At 43.4% G+C, this 21,223-nt stretch overlaps 2 protein-coding genes across 2 annotated transcripts; both read left to right on the forward strand.

Annotated features, from left to right (window-relative positions):
* The first annotated feature begins 1,273 nt into the window (after positions 1 to 1,273).
* TYMS (thymidylate synthetase) lies at positions 1,274 to 17,957 on the forward strand. Its single transcript, XM_015855384.3, has 7 exons — positions 1,274 to 1,506; positions 2,089 to 2,162; positions 3,629 to 3,803; positions 5,772 to 5,873; positions 15,224 to 15,399; positions 15,823 to 15,894; positions 17,317 to 17,957. The coding sequence occupies exons 1-7, from the start codon at positions 1,359 to 1,361 to the stop codon at positions 17,452 to 17,454; spliced, it is 885 nt and encodes a 294-aa protein (XP_015710870.2). The 5' UTR covers positions 1,274 to 1,358; the 3' UTR covers positions 17,455 to 17,957.
* Positions 7,119 to 10,501, forward strand: LOC146761791 (uncharacterized). Its single transcript, XM_085539620.1, has 2 exons — positions 7,119 to 9,134; positions 10,364 to 10,501. The coding sequence occupies exons 1-2, from the start codon at positions 7,447 to 7,449 to the stop codon at positions 10,365 to 10,367; spliced, it is 1,692 nt and encodes a 563-aa protein (XP_085395746.1). The 5' UTR covers positions 7,119 to 7,446; the 3' UTR covers positions 10,368 to 10,501.
* Positions 17,958 to 21,223: the final 3,266 nt, after the last annotated feature.

A 21,223-nucleotide genomic window follows, 5' to 3' on the forward strand; every position in this document is an offset into this window, starting at 1 on the left:
TACACGCACCATTTGCAACTTTATCTTTGCAAAATAAAATGTATGCATTTCAAAGTGCACACAGGAGACAAAAGGAAAATGGCAATTTAATTGTTTTAAGTAGTGGAAATGATACGTTTTCCTGTCTGCAGTATGGAAAAATTAACATTTTCTAGCCTACAGTTCCTGTTCCATTCAACTTCCTTTATATGACAGAGCACTAATCTTGAAAGATTAAGCAGACATAACTCCTGGAATCAAACCAGTTGTTGGAAAGCTGGGCTTTATCTGAGAGATATGTACCTCTTACTCTACTACACTACTCTACTGAGAGATACTTAGCACTTAACTACTAAGTTTTACTGTTCTATAACAAAGAAATATTCAGAGAAGAGCTGGTCTGTTTTGGCCAACAGACAGAATATACCTTGAAAATCTTCAGATGACATTGTATCAGGAGCTGTGCAGAAGGCAAAGTGCAGAACACAAAACTATGCTGAAAAACAGAGGAGTAGATACCAGCAAGGTGAAACACAACCACAGCCAGCACTAAGTGTTGCCCTTAGAGAGAAGTTACAGCATAAAAAGTGCACAGCTGTAAAAGCCCAGGAGGAGAGACACTGTAGGCCAACTTGAATGGAAACCTGGGCTCCTCAGTTCAAGACAGGGAACTTCTGAAGAGGGCCCAGTGGAGGGCTACAAAGATGATGAGCGGTCTGAAGCATCTGCCTTATGAGGAAAGGCTGAGAGACCTGGGGATGCCCAGCCTGGAAAAGAGAAGACAAAGAGGAACCTTATCACTGTTTATAAATATTTAATGGATGGGATTCAAGTGAATGGGGCCGGGCTCTTTTCAGTGATGTGCAGTGACAGGACAAGGGGCAATGGACACGGGCTGGAACACAGTAAGTTCCATAAAAACATGAAGAAGAACCTCTCTACTTTGTGGGTGACAGAGCACTGGAACAGGCTGCCCAGAGAAGCTGCAGAGTCTCCTTTGGAGATACTCAAGACCTCACTCGATGCTTTCCTGCGCAACCCACCGTGGGGACGCTGCTTTAGCAGAGGGTTGGATTGGATGATCCCTTCCACCCCTACAACACTGATTGTGTGACTGATGAAGTAACACCCAGAAGCCCAGCCATCCTCGCAGCCCTCACTCCTCGTCTAACGTGACGAGCAGCACACAAGTATCCGCCTGGCTCCCTCCATGAGCAGGAGGCGGCGCTCACGGGGCGTCCCTGAGGGGGCGGGGAGAAGAGGGAGGCGGCAGCCCGGCTCTGCGTGCCGCTGCGCGGGAAGGAAGACTTCTGGCGGGCTCGGCGGGCTGCCACAGCACATCCAGCCAAGGGGATCGCTTGTGTAGCTCCTTGCCCGCCATGCCGGCCGCGGAGGAGCCGTCGAGCGGCGAGCCGCAGTACCTGCAGCAGGTCCGGCACATCCTGCAGCACGGCCACCGAAAGGAGGACCGCACGGGCACCGGCACCATCTCCGTCTTCGGCATGCAGGCGCGGTATAGTCTGAGAGGTCGGCACCGCCGGGACCCGCGGCCATTCTGGCTGCAGGCTGCACCGGGAGCTGCCCCCTGTCCCCGCTGTCCCCTCAGTCCCTCCCGTGGTCGCCCCCGTTGTTTCCAGGGGCCGTCTTCCCGCTCTGGGGCTCGGCCGCCATCTTCTGCCGCCCCGCTGCAGGGCCCCCCCCTTCCCAATAGCAAACTTCTGTGTCAGACAGAAGTGGGCTTTGCCTTCTGTATGTGTAAAAGGTTATTTAGGCAGATGGGATCAGGCTTTTAGCAGCAGTACCCGGTGACAAAACAAGGGGCAGTGGGCACAAACTGGAACACAGGAAGTTCCATCTGAACGTGAAAAAGATAATGCATTAGATCGAGGTTGGCAGAGTGCTGGAAAAGGCTGCCCAGAGGAGCTGCAGTGTCTTCTCGAGGTGTTCAAACCCGGTCTGGGTGCTTTCCTGTGTAATCTACCATAGGAAGCCTTCGTTAGCTTGGGGTTGGAATAGGTGATATTCCAGAGGTCCCTTCTAACCTCTACAATTATCTGTTTTCATCACAACAAATCTGATCACATCTGACACCATGTAACTGTTTTTCAGATCAGTTCCCACTGCTGACAACAAAGAGAGTGTTCTGGAAAGGAGTGCTGGAGGAGCTGCTGTGGTTTATCAAGGTGCCGTATCTGGATGGCTCTATCAGTAGTAGGCCTGAGAATGGCATCAGTCTGATGAAGTGGTGTGAAGTGGGCTGACAGTAGCAGGACACGGGGAAATGGTTTTAAGTTGAAAGAGGGAAGATTTAGGTTGGATGTTAGGGGGAAATTCTTCACTAGGAGAGTGGTTAGGCCCTGGAACAGGCTGCCCAGGGAGGTTGTGGATGCCCCGTCCTTGGAGGTGTTCAAGACCAGGTTGGACGGGGCCCTGGGCAACCTGATCTAGTAAATGTGTATGTTTGGTGGCCCTGCTAGGCAGGGGGGTTGGAGCTACATGATCCTTGAGGTCCCTTCCAACCCGGGTCATTCTGTGATTCTGTGAAATGGGTTAAGGAATTTGGTGTGAATGCAGGCTCTTCTTTTTGTACAGCAGAGCAGCCCACACGTACAAGACTGTTGTTTTCAAAACATTCTATGTATTTCAGTGAATGCTGTTGCACTGTTACAGATCAGAATGTTTTTTTCTTCTTTTCCTTTTTAAGGGAAATAGTCTGGTACAGGGAGAGCTTTTGCTGCTTTAATGATACCCTGCAGTTAAAAAGCCTAGTGGAGTCTTTTGTTGGTGTTTACATAAGAAATAATATTGTAATTTATAAACAATCTAATGATATGCTTTTCAGTAGGTAGGTAGCTTGTATTGATTTGAACAGAAGCAAGCAGTGAGGAACTACAGGCGCAGTAAGACTGATGTAAACACTAGGCTATTAAGTAGTAAAAAATGACACCCAATAGGGCTAATTGCTGCAGTTAAGAGTACTAAAATTCTGTAGATAATATGTTGCAGAACAAGTGTTCCTTGAAATGCTGTGACAATGTGCTGATGTGGGAAAACCTGGCCAACAGTTTGTTAGATAGCAGGACTCACATACACAGATAGTTTTTTCAAGTATCTTTTTTTCAATGATAAAAGGCTGCTCACTCCTCCAAACAGAATGCTTGTTATGTTGGATTTTTGAGTCAGCTGATTGGCTCTCACTGCAGAATTCAGTGAGACTTTTCCAGTTCATTTTGTCTTGTTTTTCATTTTTGTCATGTTAACAAAAGGGACTTTAAGACTTTAACTTCATTAGAGGTGGCTTGGAAAAGACGCTGTCTAGGCCATACTTTATTGCCTGCTTTTATTCATCTGAAGAATAAAATCTTGTTTTCTTCATGTGAAATGATATACAGCAGGTGACCTTGAGACTGTATTTTTTGTGAGTTAAACAACAGCAGCTTTGCTCCTCAGGCTGAAGTCTTGTAAGGTACTTATAAGATTTGTTCTGCCCAAGTGCAAGAACAGCATCTAGTATGTTAATCAGACTGGCCATCCTTTATGTTAAAAATGGAAAAACACTGCTGACTAGTAAAGCTTAATGCTTCTGAGTCAAATCGTGTTCTCTGTTCTGGAATTAGGAGGTAAACTTCATACTCTCTTTGTTTTGTAGGGTTCTACAAATGCCAAAGAGCTCTCTGCAAAGGGTGTGAAGATTTGGGATGCCAATGGGTCACGTGAGTTCCTGGATAAACAGGGGTTTTGCAGCAGAGAAGAGGGGGACTTGGGACCAGTTTATGGTTTTCAGTGGAGGCATTTTGGAGCAGAATACAAAGACATGCACACAGGTAATCATGTTAAAAAGCAGCCTTGATTGCTTGGTGGGATGACTGGAACCTCACTTCCAGAAGTCTGTGGGTGGGTTGGGCTGTTGTTAAAAAGACTGTGCACACTGCGGAATGGAAACAAGAATGAATAATCTGTCTGAGAGGGTGATATTTGCTTTTTATTTTTTTTAATGAATTGAATCTAATTATCCTGAAAGATTTAGTTTTGTATGTGATAGTTTGGTATTTATAGAACAGTGGAATCATACATAATGTATACAGTATTTTTGCTTTAACATAGAGATGGTATGGTCACAGGTAGATGGAGAGATGCGTATCTGTATTGCAGTCTGGAACCATGAGCTAGCTCAGTGACAGCAGTGGAATAAAGACTGCGCTCTCTGAATGCTGACAAAGGATGCTAATTCCATGATGAAGTAATGCTTATTCCATGCTGCACTTGTGCTGACAGGAAGTGTTGTTAGTTCTGTATGTTCATGGGACACTGCAGAAAAGGAATCACAGAATGGCCTGGGTTGAAAAGGACCACAAAGATCATCCAGTTTCAACCCCCCTGCTATGTGCAGGGTTACCACCAGATCAGGCTGCCCAGAGCCACATCCAGCCTGGCCTTGAATGCCTCCAGGGATGGGGCATCCACAGCCTCCTTGGGCAACCTGTTCCAGTGCGTCACCACCCTCTGTGTGAAAAATTTCAATATTGGCATATTGACTACTGGCAGAGTACAGATTTACCCTAACATGGGTGGTGCAAACAGTGAACTAACATCTAAAAACTTGGTAAAGTGTTTTAGCTTTCCTGACTTGAAAGATCTGAGTTACTGTGTAGAAATAAAAAATGAATGAGGTAAATTTCCATTGCTAATGGATTTCATTAAGGTGCATCACTAGTAGATAGGTAATTAGCTTCAGGATCTAACAAAACGATTTGAAAAAGCTTCTGGCACAGAGCTGCTGGTATATTACTATGTTGTTTGCCAACCAGCTTGAGTCTCTCTCCCTATAACATAGTTTGGTGTTGGGTTGCGAGAAGAGTTATTAGAAAAAAATAGTTTTCAGCCGTGCTAATTCACTGGCATGACTCAGAATAATGAGTAACAACTAATGACTCTTCCTATTCTGGTATCCATTCTGCTTTTAATTCCAATGAATTTCCATATAATTGACATCGAGCCTAAAATCAGCCAGCAAGGGTCACTGGGTGAACTGTAATATCCTGTGCCTTCTGGTTCTTGAGTGTTTCGGAAATCTAGTTTTCATAAATGACCTTGGTGAGTGCTAGATAGATGTATGTATTTACTTGTCAAAAGCTTTCCTCTTTTAAGCATCCAAAGAATGCGTGGCATTCTGTGTTACTGGCCTGGATGTGATTTTTAATTTTTATTTTGAACAGGAATACTATAGCATATAAATATCAGCTGCAGAAAAAGGCAAGTACTATAGAAACAGAACGGGAGAATTACTTTAAGAAACATGAATATGAGATGTTAATATCTGTTGCTCATTCAAATACATCTTAGTCCTTTGTAAGTATCATGAATGTCATCATTCATTGTCCTAAATGATAAAGTAACATGTTTTGTGCAATTAATATATTGGTATTGCAACCTTTGTTTCCTGGGATGTAGTGTTAGTGCAGACTTCTAGTTTTTGATGCTTGAAAGAAAACTTTTTAGATAGGAATGGTCCAATTTCAGTGGGTGCTACAGGTACTGGAAGCACTCAAAGAGGTAGTTGGACATATTCTGATACAGTAATGAGAGCTTCACAAGCCTTAGAGCACCTGAAGAAAGATCGAGCATAACCTACACTTTGCGAGTGCCAACAGATAAATTAATGTCTTCAGTGTTTCAATAATATCTTCAGAGGCTGTCATTTGAGTATTGCTTTCCAGCAGAGTGTGGGCTGGGCTTTCAAAATAGATAACAATTTGAATCTGACTTAGGTCATATTTGGTATCTTTCTTCAGATTATTCCAACCAAGGAGTTGATCAGTTACAAAAAGTGATTGAGATGATCAAAACCAATCCAGATGACAGAAGAATCATCATGTGTGCTTGGAATCCCAAAGGTACTGAACCACGTACTCTAAGGGAATGTTGTTGCATATGAAAATACATAGACTGTATTCTAAGTACCATGTCAACATCAATTCTGTGTTACTGCCTTTCCTTGTTCTTTATAAAACTACCAGAAGTGCAGGTCACTGAGTGCAGTAAAAGTGGTCAGGGGTTGTCAGTTCTGCTTAATTCTCACGAACAAATCTCAAAATTTTTCAACTATTTTCGACTATTACTTCCAAGTTTTTCTCTCCAGGTTAAAGTGAGGGATATACATGGCTATCAGTGCCTTTTGACATACAGTCTCTGTTCAGAGATAAAGTTCTTATGTTAACAAGGTTAAAAAACAACAAGAATAAAGTATACCAAAGCAATGTGGTGGTTGGTTTTTTGTTTGTTTGTTTTATTTTTTAGCCATACATTAAATTGTAAACTTAGAAAAAAACATAGGACTAGAGAACAAAAGTGTTGTTCTTATTGCAGTCATTAATCCTCCAACGTTTTCCTTTATTGTCTCTGAAAGGGGATTTCACATGCTGCTGCTGTAATTATTTTTAAGGCTAGACATTCTTACGTATCAGGAGTGAGTTAAGTTTTACTTAAGTAAGTTTAGTCTCTTCACTTTAGGTATAAATACTCGTATTTTATTTTCTGAATTTATTTATCAATGATTAGTCAGTTTTAAATCTCAACAAGCAATGGTTATACTGCAGTGAGTAGTGAGATAAAGCAACTTTAAGTTGCTTTAGGGTACATCCTTAATTTAGCTCTCTTAAATCATCCTTTAGAGAAATAAATTGGCTCCCCTAGGTGAGTAAAGCTAAACTGCTGTGCAGCATTGTCATGGTTTAATAATTTTGTAATTTTTGCTATCAGTATTCCACATCATAACATCATATAAAGCATGAATAATTTTACTGAATCTGCAACTTATCAGAAGAAGACTACATCTCCCAGGGAACAACACGATGGGTCATGGGACCTGGACTCTATATTAACTCTGTCGCAGAACAGACTGACGTCTTTCGAGTTCTGGCGTTCAGGGGAGTGTGTGGGAGCCTTCAGCCGTTCGCCTAGATTCACAGTAGGCCTCTCGGTTACGGGACTCATTCTCTCTCCTATTTTGCTTGATTCGTTAGCTCAATTTCAATTATATTGTATTATATTGTGTTATCCTGTATTTCGATATAGTATTTAGTAAATAAGTGTGCCTCCTTAGATCGTTGCCGCTGTTTTCTTTTCCTAATTAATTTTTTTTTTCCTTTCGGCCTAGGGCCCCTCCGGGGCCTACGGCCCCCTGTCACGGACGCAGGTGGATTTTTAGTTCAAACCGTGACAGATTTTGGTGGAGAATGCGGGCAAATTGAGTTGCTGTTTTTTTCTGTGTTTTCTTCTGTTGCTCTTTTAGCTTTTAACAGAGCTACGAGTTTTTTTCCCTGTTAAGGAGCTATCTCGTGTTTGCGATTCTGCACCTGCGAGCTTGACCTTGAAAGTCCAGGCGGACTGCCAATACTCCAGTATATTTTATAAACACTGCTGAGCTTTGTTTTCTTTTACTTTTTTCTCTCTATTGGAGGAAAAAAGATGTTTTCTCTACTAAATTTGTTTTACCAGGGACTGTGTGCCATTGGTTCCTTTTTTGAGACGCTCCGAACATATTGGGCCATGTTTAAGCTAGCCACTTTTTCTTATGGAGCTATACAATTGTATAATGAATTGAAAGCATGGTTAGCAATGCTCACTTCGTATCTGTATACAGCTCCAGAGGGAGCAACTAATGCAACTAATTATACAGAAATGGTGATTTTTAAGCGTGCTCCTCTTTCTTTCTATGAATCCTTTATGCAGTTTTCGAATGATCAGTGGGTCACACTCTTAATCTCCCTGATCTTACTGTTGATTATTGTAATAATCTCACTCAGTATCTGGATTTATAACATCCGGAGGAAGTCTTCCCTAGAACCAGAGAATACTGAGTGGCAGGGAATTGAAGAGATTCTCAAAGGACAGACATCTTCAGTGTTATGGAGCTTCACTCCTGAACACTTGAAGAATCCTGAGAGTTTGATTGCATATTTGAGGCAGGAATGTTGTGGCTCAGGCAGATCTCAGGAGGCACAAATGATTTTGGGCCTAGCTAATGCTTATTGGGCCTTAGTCAATACCATTCCTGAGAGGGAAGTTTTTGAAGCTGAGAGAGAGAGTCTCAGGGCCGAGAAAGAGAGTCTTAGAGCTGACGCAGCAAAACTTTGGGATGAGAAGGTAGAGAGAGAAAAAGCTTTTGAAGCTGAGAGAAAAGATCTCCTGTACCAACGAGACTCAATCTGGTACGAGAAAGAGAGTCTTAGAGCTGACGCAGCAAAACTTTGGGATGAGAAGGTAGAGAGAGAAAAAGCTTTTGAAGCTGAGAGAAAAGATCTCCTGTACCAACGAGACTCAATCTGGTACGAGAAAGAGAGTCTTAGAGCTGACGCAGAAAAACTTTGGGATGAGAAAAGCTCCCTGCAATCCCAACTCAACACTCTCCAGTCTGAGCACAGCGCCCTCCGGTCCGAGCACGACACTCTCCAGTCCGAGCACGGCGCCCTCCGGTCCGAGCACGACGCTCTCCAGTCCGAGCACGGCGCCCTCCGGTCCGAGCACGACACTCTCCAGTCCGAGCACAGCGCCCTCCGGTCCGAGTACAACACTCTCCAGACTGAGCGCGATGCCCTCCGGACCGAGCACAATGCCCTCCAGACCGAGCACAACACTCTCCAGTCCAAGTATGACGCCGTCCAGTCTGAGTGCGGCACCCTCCAGGCCAAGCATGATGCCTTCCAATCCAACTGCGACACCCTCCAGTCCGAGCACAACACTCTTCAGTCTGTGCATAATGCCCTCCAGTCCGAGCATAACGCTCTTCAGACTGAGCACAATGCCCTCCAGACCGAGCACAACACTCTTCAGTCCGAGCATAATGCCCTCCGGTCCGAGCACGACGCTCTCCAGTCCGAGCACGGTGCCCTCCGGTCCGAGCATGACACTCTCCAGACTGAGCGCGATGCCCTCCGGTCCGAGCACGACACTCTCCAGTCCGAGCACAGCGCCCTCCGGTCCAAGTATGACACTCTCCAGTCCAAACACAAAGACCTCCAGTCCGGGTACGACAATCTCCGGGCAGCGCGCAGCGCCCTCCTGTCTAAGCACAACGCTCTCCAGTCTGAGCACGACGCCCTCCAGTCTAGTTATAACGTCCTCAGGGCAGAATGCGACACCCTCAAGTCTGAACCGTATGTACTCCAACTTAACCAACCACCGGGGGCACCAGATACAATGTTGGTTGCCCCTGTAAGAGGGCGAAAAACAAAACGAGTTTCAACTCAGATAGAGAAAATGCAGAAGGAGTTAGAAGAGCGGAGGGAGTTAGGAGAGCAGGACTCAGGAGAGCAGGGGGACTCAGGAGAGCAGGGGGACTCAGGAGGTCAGGGGGACTCAGGAGAGCAGGAGGAGTCAGAAGACCAGAGGAAGTCGGCGGAGCAGAGGTTGTTAGAGCAGTATAAGAAGATGTTAGAGGAGGAGAAGAAGTCAGAGGAGCAGAGGAAGTTAGGAGAGAGAAAGTTAGGAGAGAGGAAAAAGGAGGAAGGTCGCCTGGAGGAAATAACACAAGCGTCAGAGTCAGGGTCAGAGTCAGACGAGGAGCCAAAAGCTAAATTTTCTTTACGAGAATTTCTCGAGTCCAAACTTATAGATGGGGCAGCCTCATCAACACAGCTGCCAACATTAACACCTGGGACTCCTGATAGAGCAAAAGGTGAGCAAAGTATTACGACCATTATTGATCGATCTTTTAAACTGAGTGAAATTCGAGATCTGAGAAAGGATTTCACACGTCAGCCAAAAGAAAATATGGTCACTTGGTTACTTCGCTGCTGGGACAATGGTGCCAATAGTGCGTGGCTCGATGGCAGTGAAGCTCGCCAACTGGGTAGCATTTCCAGGGACTCACGTGTGGACAGAGGTATAGGCACATGCCAAAATCGGTCCTACACCCTCTGGAAGCGGATGTTGATAGCGGTAAGAGATAGATTCCCCTTTAAACGGGACTTGGAGCCTGAGAAAAAGAAATGGACTGATATGGAGAAAGGTATCCAATTTTTGAGAGAAAGGGCTCTGGTGGAAATGCTCTACAGCCCCCAGTTCAATCGTAACAATCCAAACCAATTACATGATCCTGAAGCAGTCCACGTTCCACGACAAATGTGGCGTGACTTTACAAAGGCAGCTCCAGAAAAGCATGCCAGTGCACTTGCATTGGTATATGGCAAAGGGGAAAGAAAGCCCCTTGTAAATGAGCTAATTAGCAGACTTCAGGAGCTTGAATTATTTATAAGCGCTACAGAAGTTAAGCTTTATACTTCAGCCATTGTCCAAATGGGAAAAAAAATAGTGGAAAGGTTAGACAAAGTGGAGGAAACACAAAGTGATATTATTGACAAATTGGCTAATGTGCCTGATGTAGATGAATCCACGGTGGTACCAGATGATGGAAACCAGGATTTCCACGATCGCCTATTGAGAGAGCTAAACAACATGAGTTCCTCTCGACCTGTATCATCGAAAATCTCAACCATAAAAAAGAGACGTCCTCGTATTCAAGCAAATGACAACGATAAGACACCTCGTATTCAAGCAAACGACAATGATAAGACCATACGTTTTGCTTTGTTGTATTTCTTGAGTAATCATGGGGAGGATATAAAGAAGTGGTATAACTCATCCACTTCTGCACTTCAGGCACGAGTGAAAGAATTACAATCCAAAACAACCACCAAGGTGAACTCTTCCAAACGGGGGAGAGTTCCAGTTGCTGCAAGTCAACGAGGTAAACAATAGAGGGGCCCTGCCCCCAGCCAGGGGGGGGAAAGGGACAACAGAGTATACTGGACTGTGTGGATTAAGTGGCCTGGCACATCTCAACCACAGAAATATAAAGCCTTGGTGGACACTGGTGCACAATGCACCCTAATGCCCTCAAGTCACCAAGGGACACAACCAATTTATATCCATGGAGTGACTGGGGGTTCCCAAGAATTGACTATGTTGGAGGCCGAAATAAGCCTCACTGGTAAAAACTGGCGAATGCACCCTATTGTGACTGGTCCAGAGGCTCCATGTATACTGGGAATCGATTACCTTAGGATGGGATATTTCAAGGATCCCAAGGGGTATCGATGGGCCTTTGGGATAGCTGCTGTAAACACAAATGGTGTTAAGCAGCTGTCAACTTTACCTGGTCTGTCAGATGATCCTTCTGCTGTGGGGTTGCTCCAGGTAAAAGACCAAGAGGTACCAATTGCCACCAAAGTGGTTCACAGACGGCAGTACCGCACCAATAGGGACTCATTGCTCCCCATTCAAAAGCTAATTCGCCAATTAGAAAATCAGGGAGTGATTAGCAAAACGCACTCGCCTTTTAACAGCCCCATATGGCCAGTGCGTAAAACCAGTGGGGAATGGAGGCTGACGGTAGATTACCGTGGCCTGAATGAAGTCACACCTCCATTAAGTGCTGCTGTACCAGACATGCTAGAACTCCAGTATGAATTGGAGTCAAAAGAAGCTAGGTGGTATGCCACCATTGATATTGCTAATGCCTTCTTTTCCATCCCATTGGCTGCAAAATGTAGGCCACAGTTTGCTTTTACCTGGAGAGGTATTCAGTATACCTGGAACCGTTTACCCCAGGGGTGGAAGCACAGCCCAACAATTTGCCATGGATTGATCCAAGCTGTTTTGGAACAGGGTAATGCTCCTGAGCACTTGCAGTATATTGATGACATTGTGGTGTGGGGCCATACAGCAGCAGAGGTTTCCAAGAAAGGGAAACAGATAATCCAAATTCTTTTGCAAGCTGGTTTTGCCATTAAGCGCAGCAAGGTGAAGGGGCCTGCCCAGGAAATCCAGTTCTTAGGCATAAAATGGCAAGATGGACGTCGTCACATCCCAGCAGATGTGATTGACAAAATCACTGCTATGTCTCCGCCCACAAATAAAACAGAGACCCAATCTTTTCTGGGAGTAGTGGGCTTTTGGAGAATGCATGTCCCAAACTACAGCCACATAGTGAGCCCTCTCTATCAGGTAACACGGAAGAAGAATAATTTCTCATGGGGTCCTGAGCAGCAGCAGGCTTTTGAGCAGATAAAACAAGAAATAGCCCGTGCCGTGGCCTTGGGGCCAGTACGGACGGGACAGGATGTGAAGAACATCCTCTACACTGCTGCTGGAGAGAAAGGTCCCACCTGGAGTTTGTGGCAAAGAGCCTCAGGAGAGACCCGAGGCCGACCCCTAGGATTTTGGAGTCGAGCATATAAAGGGTCTGAGGAGCGCTACACTCCGACTGAGAAGGAGATCTTAGCCGTGTATGAGGGGGTTCGGGCTGCTTCTGAAGTAGTTGGGACAGAGGTTCAGCTTCTTCTAGCACCTCGCTTGCCAGTAATAAACTGGATGTTTAAAGGACAGGTTCCCTCCACCCATCATGCTACTGATGCCACTTGGAGTAAGTGGATTTCATTAATTACTCAACGAGCTCGAATGGGAAAACTCAGCCGTCCTGGAATTCTAGAAGTGATCATGGACTGGCCTGAGAGTAAAAAAAATTGAAATACCACCTACAGAAGAGGTATCACGTGCTAAAGAGGCACCACCATACAATGAGCTACCAGAAAACGAAAAGAAATTTGCCCTATTCACAGACGGATCATGTCGTATTGTTGGGAAGCATCGCAGATGGAAAGCTGCTGTATGGAGCCCCACACGACAAGTTGCAGAGGCCACTGAAGGTAAAGGAGAATCAAGTCAATTCGCAGAGGTAAAGGCTGTTCAGCTGGCTTTAGATGTGGCTGAACGGGAGAGGTGGCCAATGCTTCATCTTTATACTGATTCATGGATGGTGGCAAATGCCTTATGGGGGTGGTTGCAACAGTGGGAAAATGATAATTGGCAACGAAAGGGTAAACCTGTTTGGGCTGCTGAACTATGGAAAGACATTGCTGCCCGAATAAGGAACATTGTTGTAAAGGTGCGCCATGTAGATGCTCATGTGCCTAAAAGTAAGGCTACTGAAGAACATAAAAATAACCATCAGGTTGATCGAGCTGCCAAAATTGAGGTGGCTCAAATAGACTTGGACTGGCAGAACAAGGGTGAATTATTCCTAGCTCGGTGGGCCCATGAGACTTCAGGTCATCAAGGAAGGGATGCAACATATAAGTGGGCCAGAGACCGAGGGGTGGACTTAACTATGGACGCTATTGCTCAAGTTATTCATGATTGTGAAACATGCGCCATAATTAAACAAGCCAAGAGGATGAAACCTATTTGGGGGGAAGGGCGATGGCAAAAGTATAAATATGGAGAGGCATGGCAGGTTGATTATATCACCTTGCCACGATCTCGCAATGGTAAGCGTTATGTACTCACCATGGTGGAGGCAACCACTGGGTGGCTCGAAACATACGCAGTACCCCATGCTACCGCCCGAAACACCATATTAGGGTTGGAAAAGCAAATCCTGTGGCGGCATGGCACTCCGGAAAGAATTGAATCAGATAATGGGACCCATTTTAAAAATTCCCTTGTAACCACTTGGGCCAAAAATCATGGCATTGAGTGGATTTACCATATTCCCTATCATGCACCAGCTTCTGGTAAGATTGAACGATTCAATGGGTTATTGAAAACTATGTTGAAAGCAATGGGTGGCGGAACGTATAAAAATTGGGAGAACCATTTAGCAGAAGCCACCTGGTTGGTCAACACTCGAGGATCTAGTAATCGTAATGGTCCTAACCAATCCAGCTCCCTACGTACCGTGGAGGGAGATAAGGTTCCTGTAGTACACATAAAGAGTGTGTTGGGAAAAACAGTTTGGGTCCTTCCAGCGTCTGGAAAGGGCAAACCTCTCCGGGGTACTGTCTTTGCCCAGGGACCTGGGTGCACATGGTGGGTGATGGACAAAAATGGGAATGTTCAATGTGTACCACAAGGGAATTTGATGTTGGGGGAGTGCAGCCAATGATTTTCCTGTAGATATATAGGTAGAGTCTCAGAAAATATTTCAATTAGGTACAGAATAGTTCAATTAGGTATAGGACTTAAGATAGAGTGGATTAATGTTAAGGAAACACTTTTTCTCTATATACCTTAATTAGGCATTCTGTAAGCAAGTTTTCCATCTGGACTCTATATCCTGCACTGGCCATGCATGTGTAGAGCACACATGGAAAGAAGTATAAGTCAAAAGGAAATCTGCTGTGGTGGCTGGGAAAGGATGAGTGCACCTTGATGTGGGGGACGCCCTACTAGCGCTGCCTTTCCCCTCTACCGCTGACATGTTTTCCTTTTTCTGGCAGTTTTGCCATTTTCTCAAAATTAATAAATAGTAAATTAGGTTATAGAGTTTTGTTCTCAACTTAGGGATTTGTATGGAATAAATATAGATTGTTGAGAAAAAATAAGGTTGCTGATTATTCACAATTATACATATGAGTGTGTAAGTATGTATAAATATAATGTAATGATGTAGAATAAGGGGTGGAATGTCATGGTTTAATAATTTTGTAATTTTTGCTATCAGTATTCCACATCATAACATCATATAAAGCATGAATAATTTTACTGAATCTGCAACTTATCAGAAGAAGACTACATCTCCCAGGGAACAACACGATGGGTCATGGGACCTGGACTCTATATTAACTCTGTCGCAGAACAGACTGACGTCTTTCGAGTTCTGGCGTTCAGGGGAGTGTGTGGGAGCCTTCAGCCGTTCGCCTAGATTCACAGTAGGCCTCTCGGTTACGGGACTCATTCTCTCTCCTATTTTGCTTGATTCGTTAGCTCAATTTCAATTATATTGTATTATATTGTGTTATCCTGTATTTCGATATAGTATTTAGTAAATAAGTGTGCCTCCTTAGATCGTTGCCGCTGTTTTCTTTTCCTAATTAATTTTTTTTTCCTTTCGGCCTAGGGCCCCTCCGGGGCCTACGGCCCCCTGTCACGGACGCAGGTGGATTTTTAGTTCAAACCGTGACAAGCATTATGGCGCAAATCTGTTCTATAGAATACCTGTTTATGACTTTTCTGATTGTACAGCCCAGGAGACAGCTCGTCGTGACTCAGTCTTAATTGCTTAGGCAGCAGGTACTCTCTTGTTTCAAGAGAAGGAACAACAGAATAATAACAATAGCAAACTGCACTACCTGCTGTATCTCTCACTGTGCTTGTTTAGTTTTTGCATTTTCTAAGATTATGACACTAATGCAGTTCTGTTTTCTCCACCCCTCCCCTTCTTTTCCTGTATTGTAATTCACAGATATTTCTCTGATGGCTTTGCCACCTTGCCACGCTCTTTGCCAGTTCTATGTTGTAAATGGTGAACTGTCTTGCCAACTGTATCAGAGGTCTGGAGATATGGGACTAGGAGTGCCTTTCAATATTGCCAGCTATTCGCTGCTCACATACATGATTGCCCATGTCACAGGGCTGAAGGTAGGCTATTTTATCATTTTATATGATGCTGACTGAAGAGTGAGGGTCTTAAAGACTGGTGTCATGTTCAGGAGAAACTGGAATTTGTGTACTGTTCAGGATCTTGCTTATATATATATACATGTATATCTATAAGCTAGTTTGTTTAGGAGTCGCCAAGTCACAGAACTTGCAAGCCTGCAAAAGGTATTTGAATGCTCTAGAAGTGCTTTGGGGTTTGTCTTGTGACTGCCACCTCTGTTTCCACAAGCTACATTGTTTAACAGTGGCTGAAGTTGCTAGTTTGAAACAACTTGAGCAAGTAATACATATGAGATGTGAAGCAAAGCTGGATGCCACTGTCGCATGTGTTTTCAGCGGATGAGCAGATCAGCAGTGTTTGTTCAGTCACTGTAGCTATCATGTGTTCTCCTTTCTCTTCAGCCTGGAGAATTCATACACACCTTAGGAGATGCTCACATATATCTGAATCATGTGGAGCCTCTAAAAGTTCAAGTAAGTACTCATTCTGTGTTCTTGTGCACTTTTTATCTTGCACAGTGCTCAGCAAATACCACATTGTCTCAGTATTGTACGTGCTGTTTTCCAGATACTAATTTGCATGGCTTTTCTTCACATTTCTGCCCTAAAAATTCTATTACCTGAACTGGTTATTATAGAATCATAGAATTACTCAGGTTGGAAAAGACCTTGAAGATTATCAAGTCAAACCACAGCCTAACCAGTACCCTAACTCTAAAAACCCTACACTATATCATATCCCTGAGCACCACATCCAAACAGCTCTTAAACACAACCAGGGATGGCGATTCAACCACCTCCCTGTCGGCCTATTCCAGTACCTAACTACCCTTTCTGTAAAGAAGTTTTTCCTAACATCCAACCTAAACTTGCCCTGGCGCAACTTGATGCCATTTCCCCTCGTCCTGTCACTTGTCACTAGTGAGAAGAGACCTGCCCCACTCTTCACTTATGACAGTGAACTGGTTTTTAACCTAAGTAAAACTTGTTACAAACAGAAATAAATACAGAGGTGACTGAAATGAATGTCTGTATGCTATTCCAGATCAAAATGTCCTATTGTAGAACTAAGTTAAAGATTGAGAGCCCGTACCCCTACTTTTGACTTCATCATTACAGAGCTTTAGAAAATCATTCTGCCCAAGAGGATAAACACAATTGAGCGTGTTTTTGGTATATCAGGAAAAGATAGCTCGTCAATTCAAGTTAGTTAATCAGTGTTACTGTTTACCTGGATAAGGCTGTATTTTCTTCAGGAGGTAATTTAGTGCGGGAGAAGAGAATAAGAATTTTATTTCACAGAATCACAGAGTGAGCCAGGTTGGAAGGGACCTCAAGGATCATGAAGCTCTAACCCCCCTGCCTGGCAGGGCCACCAAACTTCCATTTACTAAATCAGGTTGCTTAGGGTTCCCATCCAACCTGGCCTTGAACACCTCCAGGGATGGGGCATCCACAACCTCCCTGGGCAGCCTGTTCCAGTTATTTGGAGTGAATATCCTTACCATTCATTAAGCTCAAAACTGCCCAGAGATCCACCTATTGGATTGGGCCCTAGTGTTCCTGTGAGAAACTGCAGCACATGGGATGCGCATCTTCATCAGAATTTCCAATCTTGTTTAGTCTGCAAGGAATCTAATTTGCATCCACTACTCTGCAAACAGAGACTGCTCACAGTGTGTTCAGATGCTGCTGCACCTAATCAAAATACTAAAGTCAATTATGTTAAACATCTATTGTAATTATTTTTCTTTATGCCTTCTTGGGGAAGAAGGTGAATCTACAATGGGGTAATCTGCATTTAGATTAATGGGATCTGATTTATAACACAAAGTCTCCATCTCTTAAGTATTTATTAGTTTTATACCATTAACCTAGGATGTGCTTTTATTTTAGCTTCAAAGGGAGCCCAGACCTTTACCCAAACTCAAAATTCTTCGTAAGGTTGACGACATCAGTGACTTTAAGGCAGAAGACTTTCAGATTGAAGATTATAACCCTCATCCACCTATTAAGATGGAGATGGCTGTTTAATGCTATCAAACACCTTTTATTAATATGGAAATCTACCTAAGCTACTCAGCTTCCTCTGTACTCGAAGTTACAGTGGGTTTTTTTAATATAATTCTAAAGGTAGATGCTTTGTTATTGAAAAATCAGCCAGCATTGCCTCCAGTTGTTATTACAGAACAAATGTGTAGGGGTGGAATTTACTGCTCTTTCTTCCCAGCTGTTATGAAGCAGAGTAGAATTCCTGGCTTCTGTGTATCAGAAGGTGAGTTTGGATTATTTATTCCTTTCTAAATAATGCATTTAGTTTGCAAATGTTATCCCATTTTTACGTTGCTTTTCTACTGATTATTTCATTTGATTTTGGCCATTTCATTTACTATTCAGCAGTTATTTCTGAGTTGTGTTTGCTTACGTGCTTTGTTTAGTACTGAAAATAAGAACCTTTATGTACAACAGAGGATTTTTTCAACGTTATAGAGGTCTTTAAAATACATATGTTTAATAAAACTTTGTTTTTTAAAAAACCTTCAGGAATGCATGTTTAATTTTCATATGCCTGCAGTAAATGAGAGTTGGAAAGCAAAGTGGGGCTACAGGAGAGCTGGGGAGGTACTTAGTATAATGGCATGGAGAGACAGGATGAGGGGAATTAGATTTGAAGTAGAAGTTGGTAAATTTGGATTATATATTAAGAAGAAGTTCTTTACTGTGAGGGTGGTGAGACACTGGAACAGGCTGCCCAGTGATGTTGTGGATGCCCCGTCCTTGAATGGGGCTGTGAGCAACCTGGTCTAGAAGGAGGTGTCCCTGCCTAGAGCAGGGGGGGTTGGAACTAGGTGATCTTAAAAGGGTCCCTTCCAACTCAAACCATTCTGATTCTAAAATTATGTTTTAGCAGTCCAGTATATGCTACCATGGGCAATTATGTCCTGTATCTCAGGAACTAGTTGTGTCTTTCTACCCCTATTTACTACTGAAACTACGTTCAGGATATTACTAATAATTGCGTTTTGATTTCCAACCAATAGGACTACCTAAACCTAAATTATTGCTTTCTTCCTCTGATGTAGCCCAACCAAACAGTATTCCAGAAAGAGGATATCATTGCCTTTCTTAAGTGCATCAGATGGAAGCAAGCCGCTGCTTTTCAGAGAGGTTCTTCTTATTTCTTTGTCTTCCTTGAACAGAAATGAACAGACCATATGTGTTATTCCAGCAGCTGGTCATGCTAATAACATGGAAGGATCAAACAGATTTTTTCTTAAGGCTCCATTATTGTGTGCCCCGGTGGCGCAGTGGTAGAAGTGCCGCTCTGCTACACAGGGGCTCAAATCCCGGGGGTTGGACTTGATGATCTTTAGGGTCCCTTCCAACCTCCACGAGACTGTGATACTGTGATTATATCAACGCTCAGTAGCCAACTTATAGTTAGATTTGGGCCTTTGCCTTCTTTTAAATTGCTGAACTCAGATTCATTCAAGCAGTGTTCTTGTTGCTAGGCCTAAAAGCCACATCACACGCTCTTCCCTGTAAATTTCATTCCAACCCTATTGTCTAACATTTTAAAGTGATCTAGTTAGGCTATTCAAGACCACCTTTATTAGTTAGGCTGTCATCAACTTTGTATCATGACCGTACTTTTGTAAGTTAACAGTCGTCGAGTATATTTACAGTCTCCTAACATATAGGGAAACAGTGTAGGTTGCATGTTCACTTAACCGTGCTGCCTGCACTTAGCAAGTTAAGTTTCTTTTGCTGGAAACCAATTCATGCAGCGCTTCAGTTAAGATAGAATCTACAGGGTGTTCTGGCAAGTGTAGCCAAAGGGAATGTGTAACAAAACAGCCTAATGGCTCGAGTGGATGAATGAGTCTCAGTGAAATGAACCAGTACAGGAGAAGAAAGAATTAAGGAGAAGTTAGTCCAACTGGAAAGAGAAAAAGAAATTAATCTTTTAAGTACTACCTTTGTTAAAAATGGTCCATTCTTGTGTATGTGTGCACATACACACAGCGTGCTTTAACATAGTAACAGACCAGTATACATCTGGAAGGGCTACACCTTTTTCATGCAGGAATTAACTGAAATGCCACTTTTATCAGTACAGTTTTCTACTGGTAGCAGTTGTTGAAATGACTCATGTACCTTTAAGTCCAAGATAGTTTATGCTGCTCCAGAGATGAAAAATATATGAGGTAGAAATGTTTTACTATACAGCAGGCTTTAATGGGAATAAAAATGCAAACACGCTTTAAATTAATAAGCGTTAGACTTTTATATTTTCAGGCCAAGAAAATGAATATTCAAAGAATCTGAATATGTGGATTTAAGCATGAGGTACTCAAAGGATTTACAGAGCGTGAAGATCATTCACTGCTGACACAGAGGACTGGTGTGACTGAAGGCTAAATTCAGAGCACTGGTATAGACGAAACAGGATGCTGCTAGATCTTTTGGGAATCCCTGAAAGGAACCCATAGGCCTTTGGAGAGAAGGATGTGTTCTAACACTTAATTCCTGATAAATAAGCTTCCTATCCCTCATGCATTCCAGCTGCTGGCTGAAAGAGTTCTACAGGTGGCACTGAAGGTATGTTCATTACAAGCTTTGCATATCCACAGCAATTCTGAGTCCTTGTCACTTGCCCTGTTGACTGCTACTCATTCCTGCCTCAGAATCTGGCCCTTTAAGTATATTTTTCCATTCTTGTCATTCATTCTCTGAATGCATCCTTCTGTCATTTCTCCTTTCTTGGCCTTACAATAATAGCAGCAAGAATGTTTATGTTCTAGTCAGATGAAGGGTCAAAAAAGAAGAAACCCTCTTGTCAGCCATCAGAATCCACACTTCCCTTTGGAGCCCACAGTGACAGCAAGACGTGCATAATGGGAACACCAAGTAGCAGCATCTTTTTAAGAGGGTACAAACCAGCCACCTCAGAGTCAGTACTTAGAGGAGTGTTTTGTATAGCTAAGATGCTTTCAGGATTTCTGGATGCTGAGATAAATATCAAGTGTCATCAATTGCTGGACTAATTCATGGAGATCGACGCGCTCAGCGTGAGGGTGAAGAGGAGCTGAAAACAAAACACAGCAATGTGTGGATTTACTTAAGCAAAGAACATGAGATGAAGGACTAAAGGGGAAAGATTAAAAGCTTTCCTATTCTTTCATATTTCTACACAACTCCTGGCAAACTGTCACAGCAATTTCTGCTGGAGAAAAAGCGTCCATGGGGTCAGAAGTCTTTTAGTGCAGCCCTATAGCATGACATGAAACAAACAAACATTACCACACTGCATACAAGCTTATGCTTACAAAGCACAGGACTGACAGCCAAAGAAACCAAAGAAGCCAACCTGGAAAGCAGGAAGAAATTTATTTTCTTCCTACTGCTGCATTTTGAAGAGCCTTATTCTGGAACTTCTTGGCCATCAGTGGCATTGACTGATAGGTTTCATTCACTCTTCCCTGCCTGCAGCTGACAGTTTGGAGACATATGAGGGCTCTGGCTTGTAGAAGACGTTTAAATATCGCTCTGCTGTAGCACTGCAAGGGATAAAATAATGAGGCCTGAACTCTCCCAAATTAACATATTACAAGAGCTGCTAAAAGAGCTGCTGGCAACTGATAACAAAACATGTGTACAGTATCCCTTCTGTGTGGTTTAGTAAAGCCAAATTATTTTAATTACTCAATTTAAATGGAAGATCGTGTGAGTATTTGGATGAAACAGTGTTCAAGGATGTTATCAGTCCTTGGAAGAACCAGATTATGCTTGTAAGCTATTA

The sequence above is a fragment of the Coturnix japonica genome, chromosome 2 (genome assembly GCF_054131305.1).
Source record: "Coturnix japonica strain WE chromosome 2, WE-NBRP24, whole genome shotgun sequence".
In the NCBI taxonomy this organism is placed as follows: Eukaryota; Metazoa; Chordata; class Aves; order Galliformes; family Phasianidae; genus Coturnix; species Coturnix japonica.

What these genes read in the sequence shown, in the direction of transcription:
- TYMS (XM_015855384.3), top strand. Translation starts at nt 1,359, where the DNA reads ATGCCGGCCGCGGAGGAGCCGTCGAGCGGCGAGCCGCAGTACCTGCAG. An exon ending in ATACAAAGACATGCACACAG is followed by an intron (nt 3,804 to 5,771) that starts GTAATCATGTTA and finishes ATCTTTCTTCAG; the next exon opens with ATTATTCCAACCAAGGAGTT. An exon ending in CCCATGTCACAGGGCTGAAG is followed by an intron (nt 15,400 to 15,822) that starts GTAGGCTATTTT and finishes CTTTCTCTTCAG; the next exon opens with CCTGGAGAATTCATACACAC.
- LOC146761791 (XM_085539620.1), top strand. Translation starts at nt 7,447, where the DNA reads ATGTTTTCTCTACTAAATTTGTTTTACCAGGGACTGTGTGCCATTGGT.